We start from the raw sequence: 23,671 nt of genomic DNA, 5'->3' as shown, positions 1-23,671 counted from the left end.
GTTATAATTATTCAGAGAGAGTTAAACAGAGTGCAATAAAGTGAAGAGGGCACAATAAAGGACTGACTCGCACCGAGTCATAAGTGAAAATTATTGCGTTTTGGTGCGTCTTTGTTGTCGTGTGGTTAAACGCTGGTAAAAATGTTGCCACACCGTAGCCAAGTGAAAATGATGAGGGTGGAGAACAAAGACCAAGAAAGTAAAATATGTTGATTGAGAGTGTAGGAAAAGTGCCAAACTGGAAATTAAAATGTTTTTGTTGGGGCGGCATCCCAAGTCTGGAAGGCAGCCAGGCCAGGTGACTCTGCCTTTTATTGGTCGAAACTTTCCAATACAGGTCCTTGTAGGCTGTGTCTAGCAGTGTGGGCATGTCCTGCGGGCGGGCATTTATTGACGGTGCCGGAGGTTGTCAGGCATCTTTAAGCTTTGCGGTCATGGATACGCCGATGCTGACCCTCACCGCGTTGCTACTTCTGCAAATGATCACAGGTGAGATGTTTTTCATTTGTTGGGGTTGGGATGGGTCAGAAAAGGACTTTCCCACGCCATCCTTCATTCATGCATGTTGGCCCGAGTGCATGCGTTCGGATGGGTTGTTCTTTATGAAAAACAGCAAATGATCACTGATGCGAATTATGATGCGATTGAAGGCAAATGGTCAAGCTTGACAGGGAAGCACGTTTGACTTTCTGCACCACAGTAGGTTTAATGTTTGAGTTTGGAGACACCCTTTTTCGTTTGGCTGACTGAGTGAAGACTCGCGACACACCTTTTGCATGGGAAGAGAATGTGCTCGTTTTAAAACAAAGGCTGCATTCCATCAAGACGTTGCGTTTACTTGTCAGAAGTCAACACGACTTGATTGATTGATGAAGGAAACGAATCGGCATCTGCTGCCCATACATGTCAACAATTTTGTCTGACACCTGGATGTGTTCTTTTTTGTCTTTTTCATCTTTAGATTGCGGAGGGCAACCAGGTGAGTAGCAGCCTCGCTTCTTCCCTTCCTTCCAACCGACTTTGCTTCCTCTCTCCACCGTTACTTGCCTTACTTGCTGCCTTTTGCACTCCCTCCCTTTCTTCCTCCCGACCTCCTTTTTATCCTTCCTCAATTTTTCCCTGAGTACTTTCCTTCCTTCTCCCTCCAATTCTTTTCTTTCCTTCGCCCTTCATTTATTTCTTCAAAAAATATGTCCAGGAAAATTAAATTCAAACATTTTGTTTTGGATTTTTTTGGTCATTTAGATGGTGCATGATGTATTTACGGGGTGAATGTTACAGCTTTGTGACCCACATCAATATGTGTGTGTGTTTTCAGCGTGCGGTCAAGCCCCTCTCAACAATGGCAATCCGGGGGCCACCCCAGGTGCGTGGCCCTGGCAGGTCAGCCTGCACGGGTCTGGGGGCCACTTCTGCTCGGGGTTGCTCATTACCGACGAGTGGGTGCTGTCAGCCGCGCACTGCTTGAGCACGTGAGACACACACACACACGCACACGCACATGAAACCCAACCCCAAATTAGTGTGGGACTTTTCGCGAGTTTCAATTCGCCAAAAGTGGCCTCAGTAGAGCCACAAGGTACAATTTGATGCTAATGACAAAACAATTCAAATCAATTAAAAAACCAAAAACCAAACAGAGATCATGGTGTGTGCGCGTGCGTGTGTGTTTGCAGAGCTGGAACTGTGACAGCGTTTGTGGGGCGTCACAGCCAGACGGGCTCAAACCCGAACGAGCAAACCCGCAGTGTCAGTCTCATCATCTTCCATCCTGCCTACAACTCGATCACCTTTGACAACGATGTGGCGCTGGCAAAGCTTTCCTCACCCGTGACCTCCACAAACTACATCGGGCCCATCTGCCTTGCCGCCAGCGGAAGCACCTTCTTCGACGGAACCCAGAGCTGGTTCACCGGATGGTGGGACGTCACCTCGGGAGGTCATTCTGAACTACTAATTGTTTGGTTTTTTTCGGTTTACTCAAAGAAATACCTTAACTGCAAATTGTATTTGATGTTTACAAAATCAAGTGAGCGTCTTTCAAGATTATTATCTTTTCTTCAATGCTTCAAAATTACATTGAACTAATTGAATACCGACTTATTCGAGAAATCTGTTATGATTTCGCAGATCCAAATTTCAAAATGTAGCGTCTTGTATCGCACCCCCCATTTGGAAATGCGTATGGAATCGTCTCATCTGAAAAATGCACACTCGGTGTAAATCTATTTGATGTTGCTGATGATTTTAATTTCATCAAGTCCAACAGTTTGGGCTTTGGAGAGCCTTTACGCATGAGTAAACATGACAAAATATTGATCGGAACTTTGTTAGGGATTTCCTCTGCCTCTTTTTCTTGCACTGAATTACACGGCATGTTTTCCAAAACAAGCCGCCAGGTATGTTGTGGCACAATGTGGAACCACACAAAAGCTGCGCGACTCGAAATTCTGACTTGCCCGTGTACTCGGCTGTAAAATCCCATAGAGGAAAAACAATTGCTTCAAAATACTTTCGATGTTGGGGGAGGAGCTTGTTTGTTAGTAACATACTGTTGCTGTTGTTGTGCGCAGTTCCTCCACCGCCCTCCGGAAACCTGACAGAGGTGCAGGCCTCCGTTGTCGGAAACCGCCAGTGCGATTGCGACCGCACGCAGATCACGATCACAGACAACATGATTTGTGCTGGCCTGACGGCTGGAGGAGAGGACGCCTGTCAGGTGACTTCGTGTTTTTCATTCTGTTCATGACACAAAAAAAGGAAGACGAGTAAAGTACAGCAGCGGTGCCCAAACCTTTTTGCCCCACGGACCGGTTTGATGTCAGACAATGTTTTCAGGGATTTTCTAAACATAATAATAAACAAGAATCATGACACAAAGAACGTTGTTGTCTTTTGCCCAATGTGATCAAAAATAGAATAATTGAATGTTGAATGCAAACCTCGTCATTTTATGATCTCCTACTATGATCTTCCAGGAAGTTCCGCTTCACGAGATGGCGTCATGACATAGCGTACTGGTTGGCTCGGGTTAATGGGAATTGAAAAACCACACCTAAAAACCTTTGGGGTATTCAAATCTGGCAGTGCAAACAAGTTTTTTGTCACGGTTTCAGTCAAGGTCAGCGGGAGCCACTCAAAAGTGTCTTTGCGCTATTTTTTTAATAAACATGACAAAATGGTGACTATTCACATCAAATTTCTCCCCCCCCCCCCCCATTTGTGCCTGTCACTGATGTCTCAACAAGTTCCAGTGGATCCACTAACAAGGTGACCATGATGTTCCACAGGGTGATGGTGGCGGTCCCCTGGTGAGCAAGCAAGGGTCCACGTGGGTCCTGAGTGGGTTGCTGAGTTTCGGATTTGACTGCGCCAATCCGAACATTCCTGGCGTCTACACGCGGGTGTCGCGTTACCAGGCTTGGATCAGCAGCCACACGGCCAACAGCAACAGCTTGCCAGGCTTTGTCAGCTTCATGTCCATGGGCACTGATCCAGACTTGCAGTTTAGCTGTAACGCTAACCTGCCCCTCCCCAGCGACATCCCGCGTATCACCCACACTGATTCGCACAGCACCCACACTGTTCCGCACATCACCCACACTGTTCCGCACATCACCCACACTGTTCCGCACATCACCCACACTGTTCCGCACATCACCCACACCGGTCTGCACAGCACCCACACTGGTCCGTACAGCACCCACACTGATTCGCACAGCACCCACACCAGTCCGCACAGCACCCACACTGATCCGCACAGCAGCACGACGCCAACCAGTGCTTGCCCCGTCCTCACATGTCCCACCTGCTCTTGCACTTCCCCAATCACCATTTGGTCCAGCAGCAGCAGCAGCAGCAGCACTGGCCCGCAACCAAATGGTGAGCCGCAGGCTTTCTTTCTGCCAACTTGCCTTTCTTCTGGGCTTTGAGCTCAAGCGTTTGCCCACGTTCCCCCTCACGTGTGTGTGTTTTCAGTGTGCGGGGTGGCCCCGCTCAACAATCGCATTGTGGGAGGGGTGACGGCCTCCCCTGGTGCTTGGCCCTGGCAGGTGAGCCTGCACATTCAAGGCTCGCACATCTGCGGCGCGACACTCATCAACAACATGTGGCTGCTGTCGGCCGCACACTGCTTTTTCAGGTACACATACACGTACAGACACAAGAATTGCTCAGTACTACCACTGCTTTTTTCCCCATTTCCACACACAGAATAAATATTTTGAATCTTGAGCAATAACACAAATTAACCATATAAACATCAGCAACAATGCAAATTGATGAAGAGAATAAGAAGTCTTGGCGTGTGTGTGTGTGTGCGCGCATGTGTGCAGTGATTTACTCGTGACAGCATTTCTGGGTCGTCAGAGCCAGCTGGGTTTCAATCCTAACCAGGTCATCCGCTTTGTGGTGGAAACCATCATCCATCCTGCCTACAACCCGCTCACCTTTGACAACGATGTGGCGCTGTTGAAGCTTTCCTCGCCCGTGCCCTTCAACGACTTCATCAGGCCCATCTGCCTGGCCGCCAGCGGAAGCACCTTCTTCACCGGAACCGAGAGCTGGGTCACCGGCTGGGGGAACATCGGGTCAGGAGGTCAGTCAGCGCTACGAGTTGGCCTCTATGTTCTACTCACGACAAGTCACATTGAAATTCATTGAAAACTGAACATTGTCTGTGATGTTTAGAAAAAGAAGTGGCTATTTTGCAGACTTTAATTTTCTTTGATCCTTTCAAAATCCAAAATACAAGTACCAGTATAATAGTTTTTTTCTGAAGACTTGAATGGTCTGGATTTCAAAAGGTACGGTAGGTTTGTTGAAACTGTTGTCAAGGTTTACAGGAAATATTGACTGTGAGCCACAAGTGCATGACGTTAGCTGGCACGTGAATGAAATATAACATATAAAAGCTCTGTTGAGAATTGTTTTCGGGCTACTCCCAAAACATGTTACCTGGACTTTCCTCTGGATGAAAAATACACTTTTGACTTTTCTGAAGCGTCTACACCCTAAAAGGGGGGTGGGGGGGAACTGCTGAAATATCGACAATGCAACGGGGACACTGTACGCCCAACTTCTCTGTTTGTGCCACACTTCTGGTGTTGCTGTTTGTGTGCAGTTCCTCTACCGCCACCACAGAACCTGATGGAAGTTCAGGTTCCTGTGGTCGGGAACCACCAATGCGATTGCAAATATGGCGGAGGAGTCATCACCGACAACATGATTTGTGCCGGGCTGAGTGAGGGTGGAAAGGACGCCTGTCAGGTGACAAACAAATTCACGTGCACATATAGTATCAGGAATGCATCAGGAAAAACCGAAAGGAAACCGTTGTACAGATTGTAAGGTTGGGTCACCATTTGTATTACCGGTGAGAGCTGGAGCAGCAGAAAAAAGAAGAAGAAAAAAGTTAAACATATGTCATTTGAGCAAGGCAAAGCCACCACCACCATCCAGGAAATGGCTTGACTGATGAGTCAAAGATAAAGCAGGAAAGAATTTCCGACATGCCCGTGAGAAGATTTCAATTGAGGACAGTGGCATTCAAGCACTTTTTCATCCTCGTGTATAATACCTCAGCGAATGCTTCCAAAAATAATGAAACAGTCTACGATCCAATCAGATGACTCACTTAATTGATTAATTAGTGTCTGTCAACGTCACTCAAGCATTCGACTCATACGAAGGCCTTGCCGTTCCACAGGGTGATTCTGGCGGTCCCATGATGAGCAAGCAAGGATCTGTGTGGGTGCTGAGCGGGCTCGTCAGCTTTGGGGAAGGTTGCGCTTTGCCAGATTTTCCGGGCGTTTATACGCGGGTGTCCAGGTACGAGGAATGGATCAGGAGCCACACGAGCGACGGCAACTTGCCAGGCTTCGTCAGTTTCACCTCCCCGGGCATTGACCCAGACCTGTCTTTTAATTGTCCCACCACCACGTCGTCCACCTCACCCACAGGATTCACATCTCCTGACACCCCCACACCACCTTAACCTTTCCCAACCCCACCCCCAGCTTCACCTCCACCAGCAGCCCAACCCATTCTAGGATCTCCTGAAAAGAGGTGGTCACAACACAACAGAGCTCTTCTTCACCGCAAGCACGACGCCACTTCGCAAAAAAGCTAAATAAAGGACACCTGTCATAAAAGATGAAAATGGATCTTCTAAATTGGGATTCATAACAAAAGATAATCAAGAAAGTAATTCATAATAGCAGGTTAGGTAAATATTGTCATTGTAGATTGAAAAAGCAAGAATGTGTTCATGACATTGACTGTATTTATGAAATTTGTAGCGCCACTTTCCTGTGTGCCCAGACTCTTACGGACACCCTGTAGAACACACAATAAAATGACTTTTACAAACGAAAAGGAAACCAAATCAAGAAAAATGTCTCACGGCCATAAAAGTACCCATCAATAATGCGGTTGTACAAGTTCAGCGCGAAGAATGAAATTCAATCCAACGGTGCTTCAAGTCATATTTCAGTCTATCAATCCTTGAATCAATTTCAAGACAAGTCGTGGTGTCTCGGTCTGAACGCTAGGTGGCTCTCACATCATGACAGACAGAAAAAGAAGTGAAAAAGACATGAAGAAGAACTCTGGAGGTTGAATGAATCCTGAAGCATATTGTATTCTGACTGTGGAGCTGTCAATAAAATGACCACAGAAAGAAATCCATGCCTGGTTGCTGAGAAATTACACAGAACAAACACAAATGCCCGTTGATTGCCCTCTTACGTGCTCTGAGCCATTTTAATTGAGTGATTTGGACAAATGCCTTGGCGCTTGGTGGTGATGCACTCTTCACATTCAGGCAAACAGCTATTTGAGTGGCCAAAAGAAAAGAAAATTGGCTGTCGTTTATGGAAACATTCAAATCAAAGTACGAAACGTGGACATGGATCTAATCCTGTATGACGTAGGTGTCAAACTCAGGTCCTGGAGGGCCGCTGCCCTGCATGTTTTCCAAGTCTCCTTGTTGCAACACACCTGATTGAAATGAACAGGTTCAATGTCAGGCTTCCGCAGAGCTTGCTGATGATCTGATCATTTGAATGAGGTGTGTTGCAACAGGGAGACTTGGAAAACATGCAGGACAGCGGCCCTGCAGGACCTGAGTTTGACACCTATGATTTAGAGTGTTCAATCAGCCTGTCGTGCATGTTTTTTGGAATGTGGGAGGAAATTGGAGTACCCGGAGAAAACCCACGCAGGCCCGGGGAGAACATGCAAACCCCCACAGGGAGGCCGGAGCTGGTACCTCTGCACTGCGAGGTCAACGCGCTATAACCACTGGACCACCGAGCTGCATTCAGCCTAAAATCACTCGAGTCATTATTATGGTGATGATTATTATCATTCAAAGGGACTTAAACAGAGCGGAGCAAAACTCAACCACGAACTTCCCAATAATAAGCCGCTCACGACCATCCTGCCAGGGTAAAAAGAAATATGGACTCCTGCAAAAAAAAAAATTACGCAGAGAGACTCACATTTCTCCAACACCGCACATCTTTGGAAACCTGCAAAGGCTGCGGTGAAAAAAATTTGAGTGGACCAATGAAGCAAAGCTCAAACTCTTACGAGGCTTTTGGGATTGCACGGGTTAGTTTGGATGACTACACACACACGCCCCCATTGAAGAGAGCACAGTGAAGGACTGGATAACGCCGAGGGAATATGTGAAAATTATTGCATTTTGGTGCGTCTTTGTTGTTGTGTGGTTAAACGCTGGTGCAAAAGTTGCCACACCTTGGCCAAGTGAAAATGATGATTGAGGGTGGAGAACAAATCCCAAGAAAGTAAAATATGTTGATTGAGGGTGGAGGAAAACTGCCAACCTGGGAACCAAAATATTTTTTGTTGGGGCGGCATCCCAAGTCTGGAAGGCAGCCAGGCCAGGTGACTCTGCCTTTTATTGGTCGAAACTTTCCAATACAGGTCCTTGTAGGCTGTGTCTAGCAGTGTGGGCATGTCCTGCGGGCGGGCATTTATTGACGGTGCCGGAGGTTGTCAGGCATCTTTAAGCTTTGCGGTCATGGATACGCCGATGCTGACCCTCACCGCGTTGCTACTTCTGCAAATGATCACAGGTGAGATGTTTTTCATTTGTTGGGGTTGGGATGGGTCAGAAAAGGACTTTCCCACGCCATCCTTCATTCATGCATGTTGGCCCGAGTGCATGCGTTCGGATGGGTTGTTCTTTATGAAAAACAGCAAATGATCACTGATGCGAATTATGATGCGATTGAAGGCAAATGGTCAAGCTTGACAGGGAAGCACGTTTGACTTTCTGCACCACAGTAGGTTTAATGTTTGAGTTTGGAGACACCCTTTTTCGTTTGGCTGACTGAGTGAAGACTCGCGACACACCTTTTGCATGGGAAGAGAATGTGCTCGTTTTAAAACAAAGGCTGCATTCCATCAAGACGTTGCGTTTACTTGTCAGAAGTCAACACGACTTGATTGATTGATGAAGGAAACGAATCGGCATCTGCTGCCCATACATGTCAACAATTTTGTCTGACACCTGGATGTGTTCTTTTTTGTCTTTTTCATCTTTAGATTGCGGAGGGCAACCAGGTGAGTAGCAGCCTCGCTTCTTCCCTTCCTTCCAACCGACTTTGCTTCCTCTCTCCACCGTTACTTGCCTTACTTGCTGCCTTTTGCACTCCCTCCCTTTCTTCCTCCCGACCTCCTTTTTATCCTTCCTCAATTTTTCCCTGAGTACTTTCCTTCCTTCTCCCTCCAATTCTTTTCTTTCCTTCGCCCTTCATTTATTTCTTCAAAAAATATGTCCAGGAAAATTAAATTCAAACATTTTGTTTTGGATTTTTTTGGTCATTTAGATGGTGCATGATGTATTTACGGGGTGAATGTTACAGCTTTGTGACCCACATCAATATGTGTGTGTGTTTTCAGCGTGCGGTCAAGCCCCTCTCAACAATGGCAATCCGGGGGCCACCCCAGGTGCGTGGCCCTGGCAGGTCAGCCTGCACGGGTCTGGGGGCCACTTCTGCTCGGGGTTGCTCATTACCGACGAGTGGGTGCTGTCAGCCGCGCACTGCTTGAGCACGTGAGACACACACACACACGCACACGCACATGAAACCCAACCCCAAATTAGTGTGGGACTTTTCGCGAGTTTCAATTCGCCAAAAGTGGCCTCAGTAGAGCCACAAGGTACAATTTGATGCTAATGACAAAACAATTCAAATCAATTAAAAAACCAAAAACCAAACAGAGATCATGGTGTGTGCGCGTGCGTGTGTGTTTGCAGAGCTGGAACTGTGACAGCGTTTGTGGGGCGTCACAGCCAGACGGGCTCAAACCCGAACGAGCAAACCCGCAGTGTCAGTCTCATCATCTTCCATCCTGCCTACAACTCGATCACCTTTGACAACGATGTGGCGCTGGCAAAGCTTTCCTCACCCGTGACCTCCACAAACTACATCGGGCCCATCTGCCTTGCCGCCAGCGGAAGCACCTTCTTCGACGGAACCCAGAGCTGGTTCACCGGATGGTGGGACGTCACCTCGGGAGGTCATTCTGAACTACTAATTGTTTGGTTTTTTTCGGTTTACTCAAAGAAATACCTTAACTGCAAATTGTATTTGATGTTTACAAAATCAAGTGAGCGTCTTTCAAGATTATTATCTTTTCTTCAATGCTTCAAAATTACATTGAACTAATTGAATACCGACTTATTCGAGAAATCTGTTATGATTTCGCAGATCCAAATTTCAAAATGTAGCGTCTTGTATCGCACCCCCCATTTGGAAATGCGTATGGAATCGTCTCATCTGAAAAATGCACACTCGGTGTAAATCTATTTGATGTTGCTGATGATTTTAATTTCATCAAGTCCAACAGTTTGGGCTTTGGAGAGCCTTTACGCATGAGTAAACATGACAAAATATTGATCGGAACTTTGTTAGGGATTTCCTCTGCCTCTTTTTCTTGCACTGAATTACACGGCATGTTTTCCAAAACAAGCCGCCAGGTATGTTGTGGCACAATGTGGAACCACACAAAAGCTGCGCGACTCGAAATTCTGACTTGCCCGTGTACTCGGCTGTAAAATCCCATAGAGGAAAAACAATTGCTTCAAAATACTTTCGATGTTGGGGGAGGAGCTTGTTTGTTAGTAACATACTGTTGCTGTTGTTGTGCGCAGTTCCTCCACCGCCCTCCGGAAACCTGACAGAGGTGCAGGCCTCCGTTGTCGGAAACCGCCAGTGCGATTGCGACCGCACGCAGATCACGATCACAGACAACATGATTTGTGCTGGCCTGACGGCTGGAGGAGAGGACGCCTGTCAGGTGACTTCGTGTTTTTCATTCTGTTCATGACACAAAAAAAGGAAGACGAGTAAAGTACAGCAGCGGTGCCCAAACCTTTTTGCCCCACGGACCGGTTTGATGTCAGACAATGTTTTCAGGGATTTTCTAAACATAATAATAAACAAGAATCATGACACAAAGAACGTTGTTGTCTTTTGCCCAATGTGATCAAAAATAGAATAATTGAATGTTGAATGCAAACCTCGTCATTTTATGATCTCCTACTATGATCTTCCAGGAAGTTCCGCTTCACGAGATGGCGTCATGACATAGCGTACTGGTTGGCTCGGGTTAATGGGAATTGAAAAACCACACCTAAAAACCTTTGGGGTATTCAAATCTGGCAGTGCAAACAAGTTTTTTGTCACGGTTTCAGTCAAGGTCAGCGGGAGCCACTCAAAAGTGTCTTTGCGCTATTTTTTTAATAAACATGACAAAATGGTGACTATTCACATCAAATTTCTCCCCCCCCCCCCCCATTTGTGCCTGTCACTGATGTCTCAACAAGTTCCAGTGGATCCACTAACAAGGTGACCATGATGTTCCACAGGGTGATGGTGGCGGTCCCCTGGTGAGCAAGCAAGGGTCCACGTGGGTCCTGAGTGGGTTGCTGAGTTTCGGATTTGACTGCGCCAATCCGAACATTCCTGGCGTCTACACGCGGGTGTCGCGTTACCAGGCTTGGATCAGCAGCCACACGGCCAACAGCAACAGCTTGCCAGGCTTTGTCAGCTTCATGTCCATGGGCACTGATCCAGACTTGCAGTTTAGCTGTAACGCTAACCTGCCCCTCCCCAGCGACATCCCGCGTATCACCCACACTGATTCGCACAGCACCCACACTGTTCCGCACATCACCCACACTGTTCCGCACATCACCCACACTGTTCCGCACATCACCCACACTGTTCCGCACATCACCCACACCGGTCTGCACAGCACCCACACTGGTCCGTACAGCACCCACACTGATTCGCACAGCACCCACACCAGTCCGCACAGCACCCACACTGATCCGCACAGCAGCACGACGCCAACCAGTGCTTGCCCCGTCCTCACATGTCCCACCTGCTCTTGCACTTCCCCAATCACCATTTGGTCCAGCAGCAGCAGCAGCAGCAGCACTGGCCCGCAACCAAATGGTGAGCCGCAGGCTTTCTTTCTGCCAACTTGCCTTTCTTCTGGGCTTTGAGCTCAAGCGTTTGCCCACGTTCCCCCTCACGTGTGTGTGTTTTCAGTGTGCGGGGTGGCCCCGCTCAACAATCGCATTGTGGGAGGGGTGACGGCCTCCCCTGGTGCTTGGCCCTGGCAGGTGAGCCTGCACATTCAAGGCTCGCACATCTGCGGCGCGACACTCATCAACAACATGTGGCTGCTGTCGGCCGCACACTGCTTTTTCAGGTACACATACACGTACAGACACAAGAATTGCTCAGTACTACCACTGCTTTTTTCCCCATTTCCACACACAGAATAAATATTTTGAATCTTGAGCAATAACACAAATTAACCATATAAACATCAGCAACAATGCAAATTGATGAAGAGAATAAGAAGTCTTGGCGTGTGTGTGTGTGTGCGCGCATGTGTGCAGTGATTTACTCGTGACAGCATTTCTGGGTCGTCAGAGCCAGCTGGGTTTCAATCCTAACCAGGTCATCCGCTTTGTGGTGGAAACCATCATCCATCCTGCCTACAACCCGCTCACCTTTGACAACGATGTGGCGCTGTTGAAGCTTTCCTCGCCCGTGCCCTTCAACGACTTCATCAGGCCCATCTGCCTGGCCGCCAGCGGAAGCACCTTCTTCACCGGAACCGAGAGCTGGGTCACCGGCTGGGGGAACATCGGGTCAGGAGGTCAGTCAGCGCTACGAGTTGGCCTCTATGTTCTACTCACGACAAGTCACATTGAAATTCATTGAAAACTGAACATTGTCTGTGATGTTTAGAAAAAGAAGTGGCTATTTTGCAGACTTTAATTTTCTTTGATCCTTTCAAAATCCAAAATACAAGTACCAGTATAATAGTTTTTTTCTGAAGACTTGAATGGTCTGGATTTCAAAAGGTACGGTAGGTTTGTTGAAACTGTTGTCAAGGTTTACAGGAAATATTGACTGTGAGCCACAAGTGCATGACGTTAGCTGGCACGTGAATGAAATATAACATATAAAAGCTCTGTTGAGAATTGTTTTCGGGCTACTCCCAAAACATGTTACCTGGACTTTCCTCTGGATGAAAAATACACTTTTGACTTTTCTGAAGCGTCTACACCCTAAAAGGGGGGTGGGGGGGAACTGCTGAAATATCGACAATGCAACGGGGACACTGTACGCCCAACTTCTCTGTTTGTGCCACACTTCTGGTGTTGCTGTTTGTGTGCAGTTCCTCTACCGCCACCACAGAACCTGATGGAAGTTCAGGTTCCTGTGGTCGGGAACCACCAATGCGATTGCAAATATGGCGGAGGAGTCATCACCGACAACATGATTTGTGCCGGGCTGAGTGAGGGTGGAAAGGACGCCTGTCAGGTGACAAACAAATTCACGTGCACATATAGTATCAGGAATGCATCAGGAAAAACCGAAAGGAAACCGTTGTACAGATTGTAAGGTTGGGTCACCATTTGTATTACCGGTGAGAGCTGGAGCAGCAGAAAAAAGAAGAAGAAAAAAGTTAAACATATGTCATTTGAGCAAGGCAAAGCCACCACCACCATCCAGGAAATGGCTTGACTGATGAGTCAAAGATAAAGCAGGAAAGAATTTCCGACATGCCCGTGAGAAGATTTCAATTGAGGACAGTGGCATTCAAGCACTTTTTCATCCTCGTGTATAATACCTCAGCGAATGCTTCCAAAAATAATGAAACAGTCTACGATCCAATCAGATGACTCACTTAATTGATTAATTAGTGTCTGTCAACGTCACTCAAGCATTCGACTCATACGAAGGCCTTGCCGTTCCACAGGGTGATTCTGGCGGTCCCATGATGAGCAAGCAAGGATCTGTGTGGGTGCTGAGCGGGCTCGTCAGCTTTGGGGAAGGTTGCGCTTTGCCAGATTTTCCGGGCGTTTATACGCGGGTGTCCAGGTACGAGGAATGGATCAGGAGCCACACGAGCGACGGCAACTTGCCAGGCTTCGTCAGTTTCACCTCCCCGGGCATTGACCCAGACCTGTCTTTTAATTGTCCCACCACCACGTCGTCCACCTCACCCACAGGATTCACATCTCCTGACACCCCCACACCACCTTAACCTTTCCCAACCCCACCCCCAGCTTCACCTCCACCAGCAGCCCAACCCATTCTAGGATCTCCTGAAAAGAGGTGGTCACAACACAACAGAGCTCTTCTTCACCGCAAGCACGACGCCACTTCGCAAAAAAGCTAAATAAAGGACACCTGTCATAAAAGATGAAAATGGATCTTCTAAATTGGGATTCATAACAAAAGATAATCAAGAAAGTAATTCATAATAGCAGGTTAGGTAAATATTGTCATTGTAGATTGAAAAAGCAAGAATGTGTTCATGACATTGACTGTATTTATGAAATTTGTAGCGCCACTTTCCTGTGTGCCCAGACTCTTACGGACACCCTGTAGAACACACAATAAAATGACTTTTACAAACGAAAAGGAAACCAAATCAAGAAAAATGTCTCACGGCCATAAAAGTACCCATCAATAATGCGGTTGTACAAGTTCAGCGCGAAGAATGAAATTCAATCCAACGGTGCTTCAAGTCATATTTCAGTCTATCAATCCTTGAATCAATTTCAAGACAAGTCGTGGTGTCTCGGTCTGAACGCTAGGTGGCTCTCACATCATGACAGACAGAAAAAGAAGTGAAAAAGACATGAAGAAGAACTCTGGAGGTTGAATGAATCCTGAAGCATATTGTATTCTGACTGTGGAGCTGTCAATAAAATGACCACAGAAAGAAATCCATGCCTGGTTGCTGAGAAATTACACAGAACAAACACAAATGCCCGTTGATTGCCCTCTTACGTGCTCTGAGCCATTTTAATTGAGTGATTTGGACAAATGCCTTGGCGCTTGGTGGTGATGCACTCTTCACATTCAGGCAAACAGCTATTTGAGTGGCCAAAAGAAAAGAAAATTGGCTGTCGTTTATGGAAACATTCAAATCAAAGTACGAAACGTGGACATGGATCTAATCCTGTATGACGTAGGTGTCAAACTCAGGTCCTGGAGGGCCGCTGCCCTGCATGTTTTCCAAGTCTCCTTGTTGCAACACACCTGATTGAAATGAACAGGTTCAATGTCAGGCTTCCGCAGAGCTTGCTGATGATCTGATCATTTGAATGAGGTGTGTTGCAACAGGGAGACTTGGAAAACATGCAGGACAGCGGCCCTGCAGGACCTGAGTTTGACACCTATGATTTAGAGTGTTCAATCAGCCTGTCGTGCATGTTTTTTGGAATGTGGGAGGAAATTGGAGTACCCGGAGAAAACCCACGCAGGCCCGGGGAGAACATGCAAACCCCCACAGGGAGGCCGGAGCTGGTACCTCTGCACTGCGAGGTCAACGCGCTATAACCACTGGACCACCGAGCCGCATTCAGCCTAAAATCACTCGAGTCATTATTATGGTGATGATTATTATCATTCAAAGGGACTTAAACAGAGCGGAGCAAAACTCAACCACGAACTTCCCAATAATAAGCCGCTCACGACCATCCTGCCAGGGTAAAAAGAAATATGGACTCCTGCAAAAAAAAAAATTACGCAGAGAGACTCACATTTCTCCAACACCGCACATCTTTGGAAACCTGCAAAGGCTGCGGTGAAAAAAATTTGAGTGGACCAATGAAGCAAAGCTCAAACTCTTACGAGGCTTTTGGGATTGCACGGGTTAGTTTGGATGACTACACACACACGCCCCCATTGAAGAGAGCACAGTGAAGGACTGGATAACGCCGAGGGAATATGTGAAAATTATTGCATTTTGGTGCGTCTTTGTTGTTGTGTGGTTAAACGCTGGTGCAAAAGTTGCCACACCTTGGCCAAGTGAAAATGATGATTGAGGGTGGAGAACAAATCCCAAGAAAGTAAAATATGTTGATTGAGGGTGGAGGAAAACTGCCAACCTGGGAACCAAAATATTTTTTGTTGGGGCGGCATCCCAAGTCTGGAAGGCAGCCAGGCCAGGTGACTCTGCCTTTTATTGGTCGAAACTTTCCAATACAGGTCCTTGTAGGCTGTGTCTAGCAGTGTGGGCATGTCCTGCGGGCGGGCATTTATTGACGGTGCCGGAGGTTGTCAGGCATCTTTAAGCTTTGCGGTCATGGATACGCCGATGCTGACCCTCACCGCGTTGCTACTTCTGCAAATGATCACAGGTGAGATGTTTTTCATTTGTTGGGGTTGGGATGGGTCAGAAAAGGACTTTCCCACGCCATCCTTCATTCATGCATGTTGGCCCGAGTGCATGCGGTCGGATGGGTTGTTCTTTATGAAAAACAGCAAATGATCACTGATGCGAATTATGATGCGATTTAAGGTCAAGATTGACAGGGAGGCACGTTTGAATTTCTGCACCACAGTAGGTTTAATGCAGGGGTGGGCAAACTTTTTGGCTCGGGGGCCGCATTGACTTTTAAAATTTGACAGAAGGGCCAGGTCAGCACGAGCTATGGTACATTAAAAAAAAACTGCATTTGTTGACAGTCCATATCAAACATCAACAAAACAAAAGCATAAAAGTACGGTATTAATATACTTTTTTTAAATGACAAAAGTGTTGTTGATGACCTATTTTAGCCTGTGCATCGCTGCAGATGGGTTGTGATCAGACCAGTAGAAGTAGAGCGATACAGAGGTACTAGGTGGTGGAAAAGATTGCCCCGCCCCCACCCCCGTGTTCTGCAACTTCAAGTCAATGCGCCACCTAGCGGTGAAATGCCTGTCATTACAAGTCCAATTGAAATGAATGCAATCATTCACATCGAACCTTAATTGTGGACCAACCTTCGGCGGGCCGGATTAAAAAGACCAACGGGCCGGATTCGGCCCGCGGGCCGTAGTTTGCCCACCACTGGTTTAATGTTTGAGTTGGAGACACCCTTTTTCGTTTGGTCGACCGAGTCAACACTCGCGACACACCTTTTCCAATTTGTTGTGCTCGTTTTAAAACAAAGGCTGCGTTTCGTCAAGACGCTGCATTTACTTGTCAGAAGTCAGCACGACTTGATTGATGAAGGAAACGAATCGGCATGTGCTGCACATGAAATGTCAACATTTCTTTTTTTTTTTCATCTTTAGATTGCGGAGGGCAACCAGGTGAGTAGCAGCCTCGCTTCTTCCCTTCCTTCCAACCGACTTTGCTTCCTCTCTCCACCGTTACTTGCCTTACTTGCTGCCTTTTGCACTCCCTCCCTTTCTTCCTCCCGACCTCCTTTTTATCCTTCCTCAATTTTTCCCTGAGTACTTTCCTTCCTTCTCCCTCCAATTCTTTTCTTTCCTTCGCCCTTCATTTATTTCTTCAAAAAATATGTCCAGGAAAATTAAATTCAAACATTTTGTTTTGGATTTTTTTGGTCATTTAGATGGTGCATGATGTATTTACGGGGTGAATGTTACAGCTTTGTGACCCACATCAATATGTGTGTGTGTTTTCAGCGTGCGGTCAAGCCCCTCTCAACAATGGCAATCCGGGGGCCACCCCAGGTGCGTGGCCCTGGCAGGTCAGCCTGCACGGGTCTGGGGGCCACTTCTGCTCGGGGTTGCTCATTACCGACGAGTGGGTGCTGTCAGCCGCGCACTGCTTGAGCACGTGAGACACACACACACACGCACATGAAACCCAACCCCAAATTAGTGTGGGACTTTTCGCGAGTTTCAATTCGCCAAAAGTGGCCTCAGTAGAGCCACAAGGTACAATTTGATGCTAATGACAAAACAATTCAAATCAATTAAAAAACCAAAAACCAAACAGAGATCATGGTGTGTGCGCGTGCGTGTGTGTTTGCAGAGCTGGAACTGTGACAGCGTTTGTGGGGCGTCACAGCCAGACGGGCTCAAACCCGAACGAGCAAACCCGCAGTGTCAGTCTCATCATCTTCCATCCTGCCTACAACTCGATCACCTTTGACAACGATGTGGCGCTGGCAAAGCTTTCCTCACCCGTGACCTCCACAAACTACATCGGGCCCATCTGCCTTGCCGCCAGCGGAAGCACCTTCTTCGACGGAACCCAGAGCTGGTTCACCGGATGGTGGGACGTCACCTCGGGAGGTCATTCTGAACTACTAATTGTTTGGTTTTTTTCGGTTTACTCAAAGAAATACCTTAACTGCAAATTGTATTTGATGTTTACAAAATCAAGTGAGCGTCTTTCAAGATTATTATCTTTTCTTCAATGCTTCAAAATTACATTGAACTAATTGAATACCGACTTATTCGAGAAATCTGTTATGATTTCGCAGATCCAAATTTCAAAATGTAGCGTCTTGTATCGCACCCCCCATTTGGAAATGCGTATGGAATCGTCTCATCTGAAAAATGCACACTCGGTGTAAATCTATTTGATGTTGCTGATGATTTTAATTTCATCAAGTCCAACAGTTTGGGCTTTGGAGAGCCTTTACGCATGAGTAAACATGACAAAATATTGATCGGAACTTTGTTAGGGATTTCCTCTGCCTCTTTTTCTTGCACTGAATTACACGGCATGTTTTCCAAAACAAGCCGCCAGGTATGTTGTGGCACAATGTGGAACCACACAAAAGCTGCGCGACTCGAAATTCTGACTTGCCCGTGTACTCGGCTGTAAAATCCCATAGAGGAAAAACAATTGCTTCAAAATACTTTCGATGTTGGGGGAGGAGCTTGTTTGTTAGTAACATACTGTTGCTGTTGTTGTGCGCAGTTCCTCCACCGCCCTCCGGAAACCTGACAGAGGTGCAGGCCTCCGTTGTCGGAAACCGCCAGTGCGATTGCGACCGCACGCAGATCACGATCACAGACAACATGATTTGTGCTGGCCTGACGGCTGGAGGAGAGGACGCCTGTCAGGTGACTTCGTGTTTTTCATTCTGTTCATGACACAAAAAAAGGAAGACGAGTAAAGTACAGCAGCGGTGCCCAAACCTTTTTGCCCCACGGACCGGTTTGATGTCAGACAATGTTTTCAGGGATTTTCTAAACATAATAATAAACAAGAATCATGACACAAAGAACGTTGTTGTCTTTTGCCCAATGTGATCAAAAATAGAATAATTGAATGTTGAATGCAAACCTCGTCATTTTATGATCTCCTACTATGATCTTCCAGGAAGTTCCGCTTCACGAGATGGCGTCATGACATAGCGTACTGGTTGGCTCGGGTTAATGGGAATTGAAAAACCACACCTAAAAACCTTTGGGGTATTCAAATCTGGCAGTGCAAACAAGTTTTTTGTCACGGTTTCAGTCAAGGTCAGCGGGAGCCACTCAAAAGTGTCTTTGCGCTATTTTTTTAATAAACATGACAAAATGGTGACTATTCACATCAAATTTCTCCCCCCCCCCCCCCATTTGTGCCTGTCACTGATGTCTCAACAAGTTCCAGTGGATCCACTAACAAGGTGACCATGATGTTCCACAGGGTGATGGTGGCGGTCCCCTGGTGAGCAAGCAAGGGTCCACGTGGGTCCTGAGTGGGTTGCTGAGTTTCGGATTTGACTGCGCCAATCCGAACATTCCTGGCGTCTACACGCGGGTGTCGCGTTACCAGGCTTGGATCAGCAGCCACACGGCCAACAGCAACAGCTTGCCAGGCTTTGTCAGCTTCATGTCCATGGGCACTGATCCAGACTTGCAGTTTAGCTGTAACGCTAACCTGCCCCTCCCCAGCGACATCCCGCGTATCACCCACACTGATTCGCACAGCACCCACACTGTTCCGCACATCACCCACACTGTTCCGCACATCACCCACACTGTTCCGCACATCACCCACACTGTTCCGCACATCACCCACACCGGTCTGCACAGCACCCACACTGGTCCGTACAGCACCCACACTGATTCGCACAGCACCCACACCAGTCCGCACAGCACCCACACTGATCCGCACAGCAGCACGACGCCAACCAGTGCTTGCCCCGTCCTCACATGTCCCACCTGCTCTTGCACTTCCCCAATCACCATTTGGTCCAGCAGCAGCAGCAGCAGCAGCACTGGCCCGCAACCAAATGGTGAGCCGCAGGCTTTCTTTCTGCCAACTTGCCTTTCTTCTGGGCTTTGAGCTCAAGCGTTTGCCCACGTTCCCCCTCACGTGTGTGTGTTTTCAGTGTGCGGGGTGGCCCCGCTCAACAATCGCATTGTGGGAGGGGTGACGGCCTCCCCTGGTGCTTGGCCCTGGCAGGTGAGCCTGCACATTCAAGGCTCGCACATCTGCGGCGCGACACTCATCAACAACATGTGGCTGCTGTCGGCCGCACACTGCTTTTTCAGGTACACATACACGTACAGACACAAGAATTGCTCAGTACTACCACTGCTTTTTTCCCCATTTCCACACACAGAATAAATATTTTGAATCTTGAGCAATAACACAAATTAACCATATAAACATCAGCAACAATGCAAATTGATGAAGAGAATAAGAAGTCTTGGCGTGTGTGTGTGTGTGCGCGCATGTGTGCAGTGATTTACTCGTGACAGCATTTCTGGGTCGTCAGAGCCAGCTGGGTTTCAATCCTAACCAGGTCATCCGCTTTGTGGTGGAAACCATCATCCATCCTGCCTACAACCCGCTCACCTTTGACAACGATGTGGCGCTGTTGAAGCTTTCCTCGCCCGTGCCCTTCAACGACTTCATCAGGCCCATCTGCCTGGCCGCCAGCGGAAGCACCTTCTTCACCGGAACCGAGAGCTGGGTCACCGGCTGGGGGAACATCGGGTCAGGAGGTCAGTCAGCGCTACGAGTTGGCCTCTATGTTCTACTCACGACAAGTCACATTGAAATTCATTGAAAACTGAACATTGTCTGTGATGTTTAGAAAAAGAAGTGGCTATTTTGCAGACTTTAATTTTCTTTGATCCTTTCAAAATCCAAAATACAAGTACCAGTATAATAGTTTTTTTCTGAAGACTTGAATGGTCTGGATTTCAAAAGGTACGGTAGGTTTGTTGAAACTGTTGTCAAGGTTTACAGGAAATATTGACTGTGAGCCACAAGTGCATGACGTTAGCTGGCACGTGAATGAAATATAACATATAAAAGCTCTGTTGAGAATTGTTTTCGGGCTACTCCCAAAACATGTTACCTGGACTTTCCTCTGGATGAAAAATACACTTTTGACTTTTCTGAAGCGTCTACACCCTAAAAGGGGGGTGGGGGGGAACTGCTGAAATATCGACAATGCAACGGGGACACTGTACGCCCAACTTCTCTGTTTGTGCCACACTTCTGGTGTTGCTGTTTGTGTGCAGTTCCTCTACCGCCACCACAGAACCTGATGGAAGTTCAGGTTCCTGTGGTCGGGAACCACCAATGCGATTGCAAATATGGCGGAGGAGTCATCACCGACAACATGATTTGTGCCGGGCTGAGTGAGGGTGGAAAGGACGCCTGTCAGGTGACAAACAAATTCACGTGCACATATAGTATCAGGAATGCATCAGGAAAAACCGAAAGGAAACCGTTGTACAGATTGTAAGGTTGGGTCACCATTTGTATTACCGGTGAGAGCTGGAGCAGCAGAAAAAAGAAGAAGAAAAAAGTTAAACATATGTCATTTGAGCAAGGCAAAGCCACCACCACCATCCAGGAAATGGCTTGACTGATGAGTCAAAGATAAAGCAGGAAAGAATTTCCGACATGCCCGTGAGAAGATTTCAATTGAGGACAGTGGCATTCAAGCACTTTTTCATCCTCGTGTATAATACCTCAGCGAATGCTTCCAAAAATAATGAAACAGTCTACGATCCAATCAGATGACTCACTTAATTGATTAATTAGTGTCTGTCAACGTCACTCAAGCATTCGACTCATACGAAGGCCTTGCCGTTCCACAGGGTGATTCTGGCGGTCCCATGATGAGCAAGCAAGGATCTGTGTGGGTGCTGAGCGGGCTCGTCAGCTTTGGGGAAGGTTGCGCTTTGCCAGATTTTCCGGGCGTTTATACGCGGGTGTCCAGGTACGAGGAATGGATCAGGAGCCACACGAGCGACGGCAACTTGCCAGGCTTCGTCAGTTTCACCTCCCCGGGCATTGACCCAGACCTGTCTTTTAATTGTCCCACCACCACGTCGTCCACCTCACCCACAGGATTCACATCTCCTGACACCCCCACACCACCTTAACCTTTCCCAACCCCACCCCCAGCTTCACCTCCACCAGCAGCCCAACCCATTCTAGGATCTCCTGAAAAGAGGTGGTCACAACACAACAGAGCTCTTCTTCACCGCAAGCACGACGCCACTTCGCAAAAAAGCTAAATAAAGGACACCTGTCATAAAAGATGAAAATGGATCTTCTAAATTGGGATTCATAACAAAAGATAATCAAGAAAGTAATTCATAATAGCAGGTTAGGTAAATATTGTCATTGTAGATTGAAAAAGCAAGAATGTGTTCATGACATTGACTGTATTTATGAAATTTGTAGCGCCACTTTCCTGTGTGCCCAGACTCTTACGGACACCCTGTAGAACACACAATAAAATGACTTTTACAAACGAAAAGGAAACCAAATCAAGAAAAATGTCTCACGGCCATAAAAGTACCCATCAATAATGCGGTTGTACAAGTTCAGCGCGAAGAATGAAATTCAATCCAACGGTGCTTCAAGTCATATTTCAGTCTATCAATCCTTGAATCAATTTCAAGACAAGTCGTGGTGTCTCGGTCTGAACGCTAGGTGGCTCTCACATCATGACAGACAGAAAAAGAAGTGAAAAAGACATGAAGAAGAACTCTGGAGGTTGAATGAATCCTGAAGCATATTGTATTCTGACTGTGGAGCTGTCAATAAAATGACCACAGAAAGAAATCCATGCCTGGTTGCTGAGAAATTACACAGAACAAACACAAATGCCCGTTGATTGCCCTCTTACGTGCTCTGAGCCATTTTAATTGAGTGATTTGGACAAATGCCTTGGCGCTTGGTGGTGATGCACTCTTCACATTCAGGCAAACAGCTATTTGAGTGGCCAAAAGAAAAGAAAATTGGCTGTCGTTTATGGAAACATTCAAATCAAAGTACGAAACGTGGACATGGATCTAATCCTGTATGACGTAGGTGTCAAACTCAGGTCCTGGAGGGCCGCTGCCCTGCATGTTTTCCAAGTCTCCTTGTTGCAACACACCTGATTGAAATGAACAGGTTCAATGTCAGGCTTCCGCAGAGCTTGCTGATGATCTGATCATTTGAATGAGGTGTGTTGCAACAGGGAGACTTGGAAAACATGCAGGACAGCGGCCCTGCAGGACCTGAGTTTGACACCTATGATTTAGAGTGTTCAATCAGCCTGTCGTGCATGTTTTTTGGAATGTGGGAGGAAATTGGAGTACCCGGAGAAAACCCACGCAGGCCCGGGGAGAACATGCAAACCCCCACAGGGAGGCCGGAGCTGGTACCTCTGCACTGCGAGGTCAACGCGCTATAACCACTGGACCACCGAGCCGCATTCAGCCTAAAATCACTCGAGTCATTATTATGGTGATGATTATTATCATTCAAAGGGACTTAAACAGAGCGGAGCAAAACTCAACCACGAACTTCCCAATAATAAGCCGCTCACGACCATCCTGCCAGGGTAAAAAGAAATATGGACTCCTGCAAAAAAAAAAATTACGCAGAGAGACTCACATTTCTCCAACACCGCACATCTTTGGAAACCTGCAAAGGCTGCGGTGAAAAAAATTTGAGTGGACCAATGAAGCAAAGCTCAAACTCTTACGAGGCTTTTGGGATTGCACGGGTTAGTTTGGATGACTACACACACACGCCCCCATTGAAGAGAGCACAGTGAAGGACTGGATAACGCCGAGGGAATATGTGAAAATTATTGCATTTTGGTGCGTCTTTGTTGTTGTGTGGTTAAACGCTGGTGCAAAAGTTGCCACACCTTGGCCAAGTGAAAATGATGATTGAGGGTGGAGAACAAATCCCAAGAAAGTAAAATATGTTGATTGAGGGTGGAGGAAAACTGCCAACCTGGGAACCAAAATATTTTTTGTTGGGGCGGCATCCCAAGTCTGGAAGGCAGCCAGGCCAGGTGACTCTGCCTTTTATTGGTCGAAACTTTCCAATACAGGTCCTTGTAGGCTGTGTCTAGCAGTGTGGGCATGTCCTGCGGGCGGGCATT

General features: G+C 47.2%; 3 protein-coding genes across 3 annotated transcripts; all 3 read left to right on the top strand.

Moving 5' to 3' along the window:
* Positions 1-393: 393 nt before the first annotated feature.
* Positions 394-6,683, top strand: LOC147193013 (transmembrane protease serine 9-like). The gene is made up of 10 exons (XM_086132094.1): positions 394-489; positions 962-979; positions 1,319-1,472; positions 1,677-1,939; positions 2,574-2,719; positions 3,291-3,882; positions 3,979-4,141; positions 4,335-4,597; positions 5,123-5,268; positions 5,708-6,683. The coding sequence occupies exons 1-10, from the start codon at positions 435-437 to the stop codon at positions 5,993-5,995; spliced, it is 2,088 nt and encodes a 695-aa protein (XP_085988220.1). The 5' UTR covers positions 394-434; the 3' UTR covers positions 5,996-6,683.
* Positions 6,684-8,006: 1,323 nt separating this feature from the next.
* On the top strand, positions 8,007-14,296 carry LOC147193012 (transmembrane protease serine 9-like). The gene is made up of 10 exons (XM_086132093.1): positions 8,007-8,102; positions 8,575-8,592; positions 8,932-9,085; positions 9,290-9,552; positions 10,187-10,332; positions 10,904-11,495; positions 11,592-11,754; positions 11,948-12,210; positions 12,736-12,881; positions 13,321-14,296. Exons 1-10 carry the CDS (start codon positions 8,048-8,050, stop codon positions 13,606-13,608), a joined length of 2,088 nt encoding a protein of 695 aa, XP_085988219.1. The 5' UTR covers positions 8,007-8,047; the 3' UTR covers positions 13,609-14,296.
* Positions 14,297-15,660: 1,364 nt separating this feature from the next.
* LOC147193011 (transmembrane protease serine 9-like) lies at positions 15,661-22,353 on the top strand. The gene is made up of 9 exons (XM_086132904.1): positions 15,661-15,715; positions 16,995-17,148; positions 17,347-17,609; positions 18,244-18,389; positions 18,961-19,552; positions 19,649-19,811; positions 20,005-20,267; positions 20,793-20,938; positions 21,378-22,353. Exons 1-9 carry the CDS (start codon positions 15,661-15,663, stop codon positions 21,663-21,665), a joined length of 2,070 nt encoding a protein of 689 aa, XP_085989030.1. The 3' UTR covers positions 21,666-22,353.
* The last annotated feature ends 1,318 nt before the right edge of the window (positions 22,354-23,671 follow it).

This window comes from Hippocampus guttulatus, chromosome 16, assembly GCF_054856545.1.
Source record: "Hippocampus guttulatus isolate MCC_2025c chromosome 16, RoL_Hgut_1.0, whole genome shotgun sequence".
Lineage (NCBI taxonomy): Eukaryota > Metazoa > Chordata > Actinopteri > Syngnathiformes > Syngnathidae > Hippocampus > Hippocampus guttulatus.
This window is presented reverse-complemented; position numbering and strand designations above follow the sequence as displayed.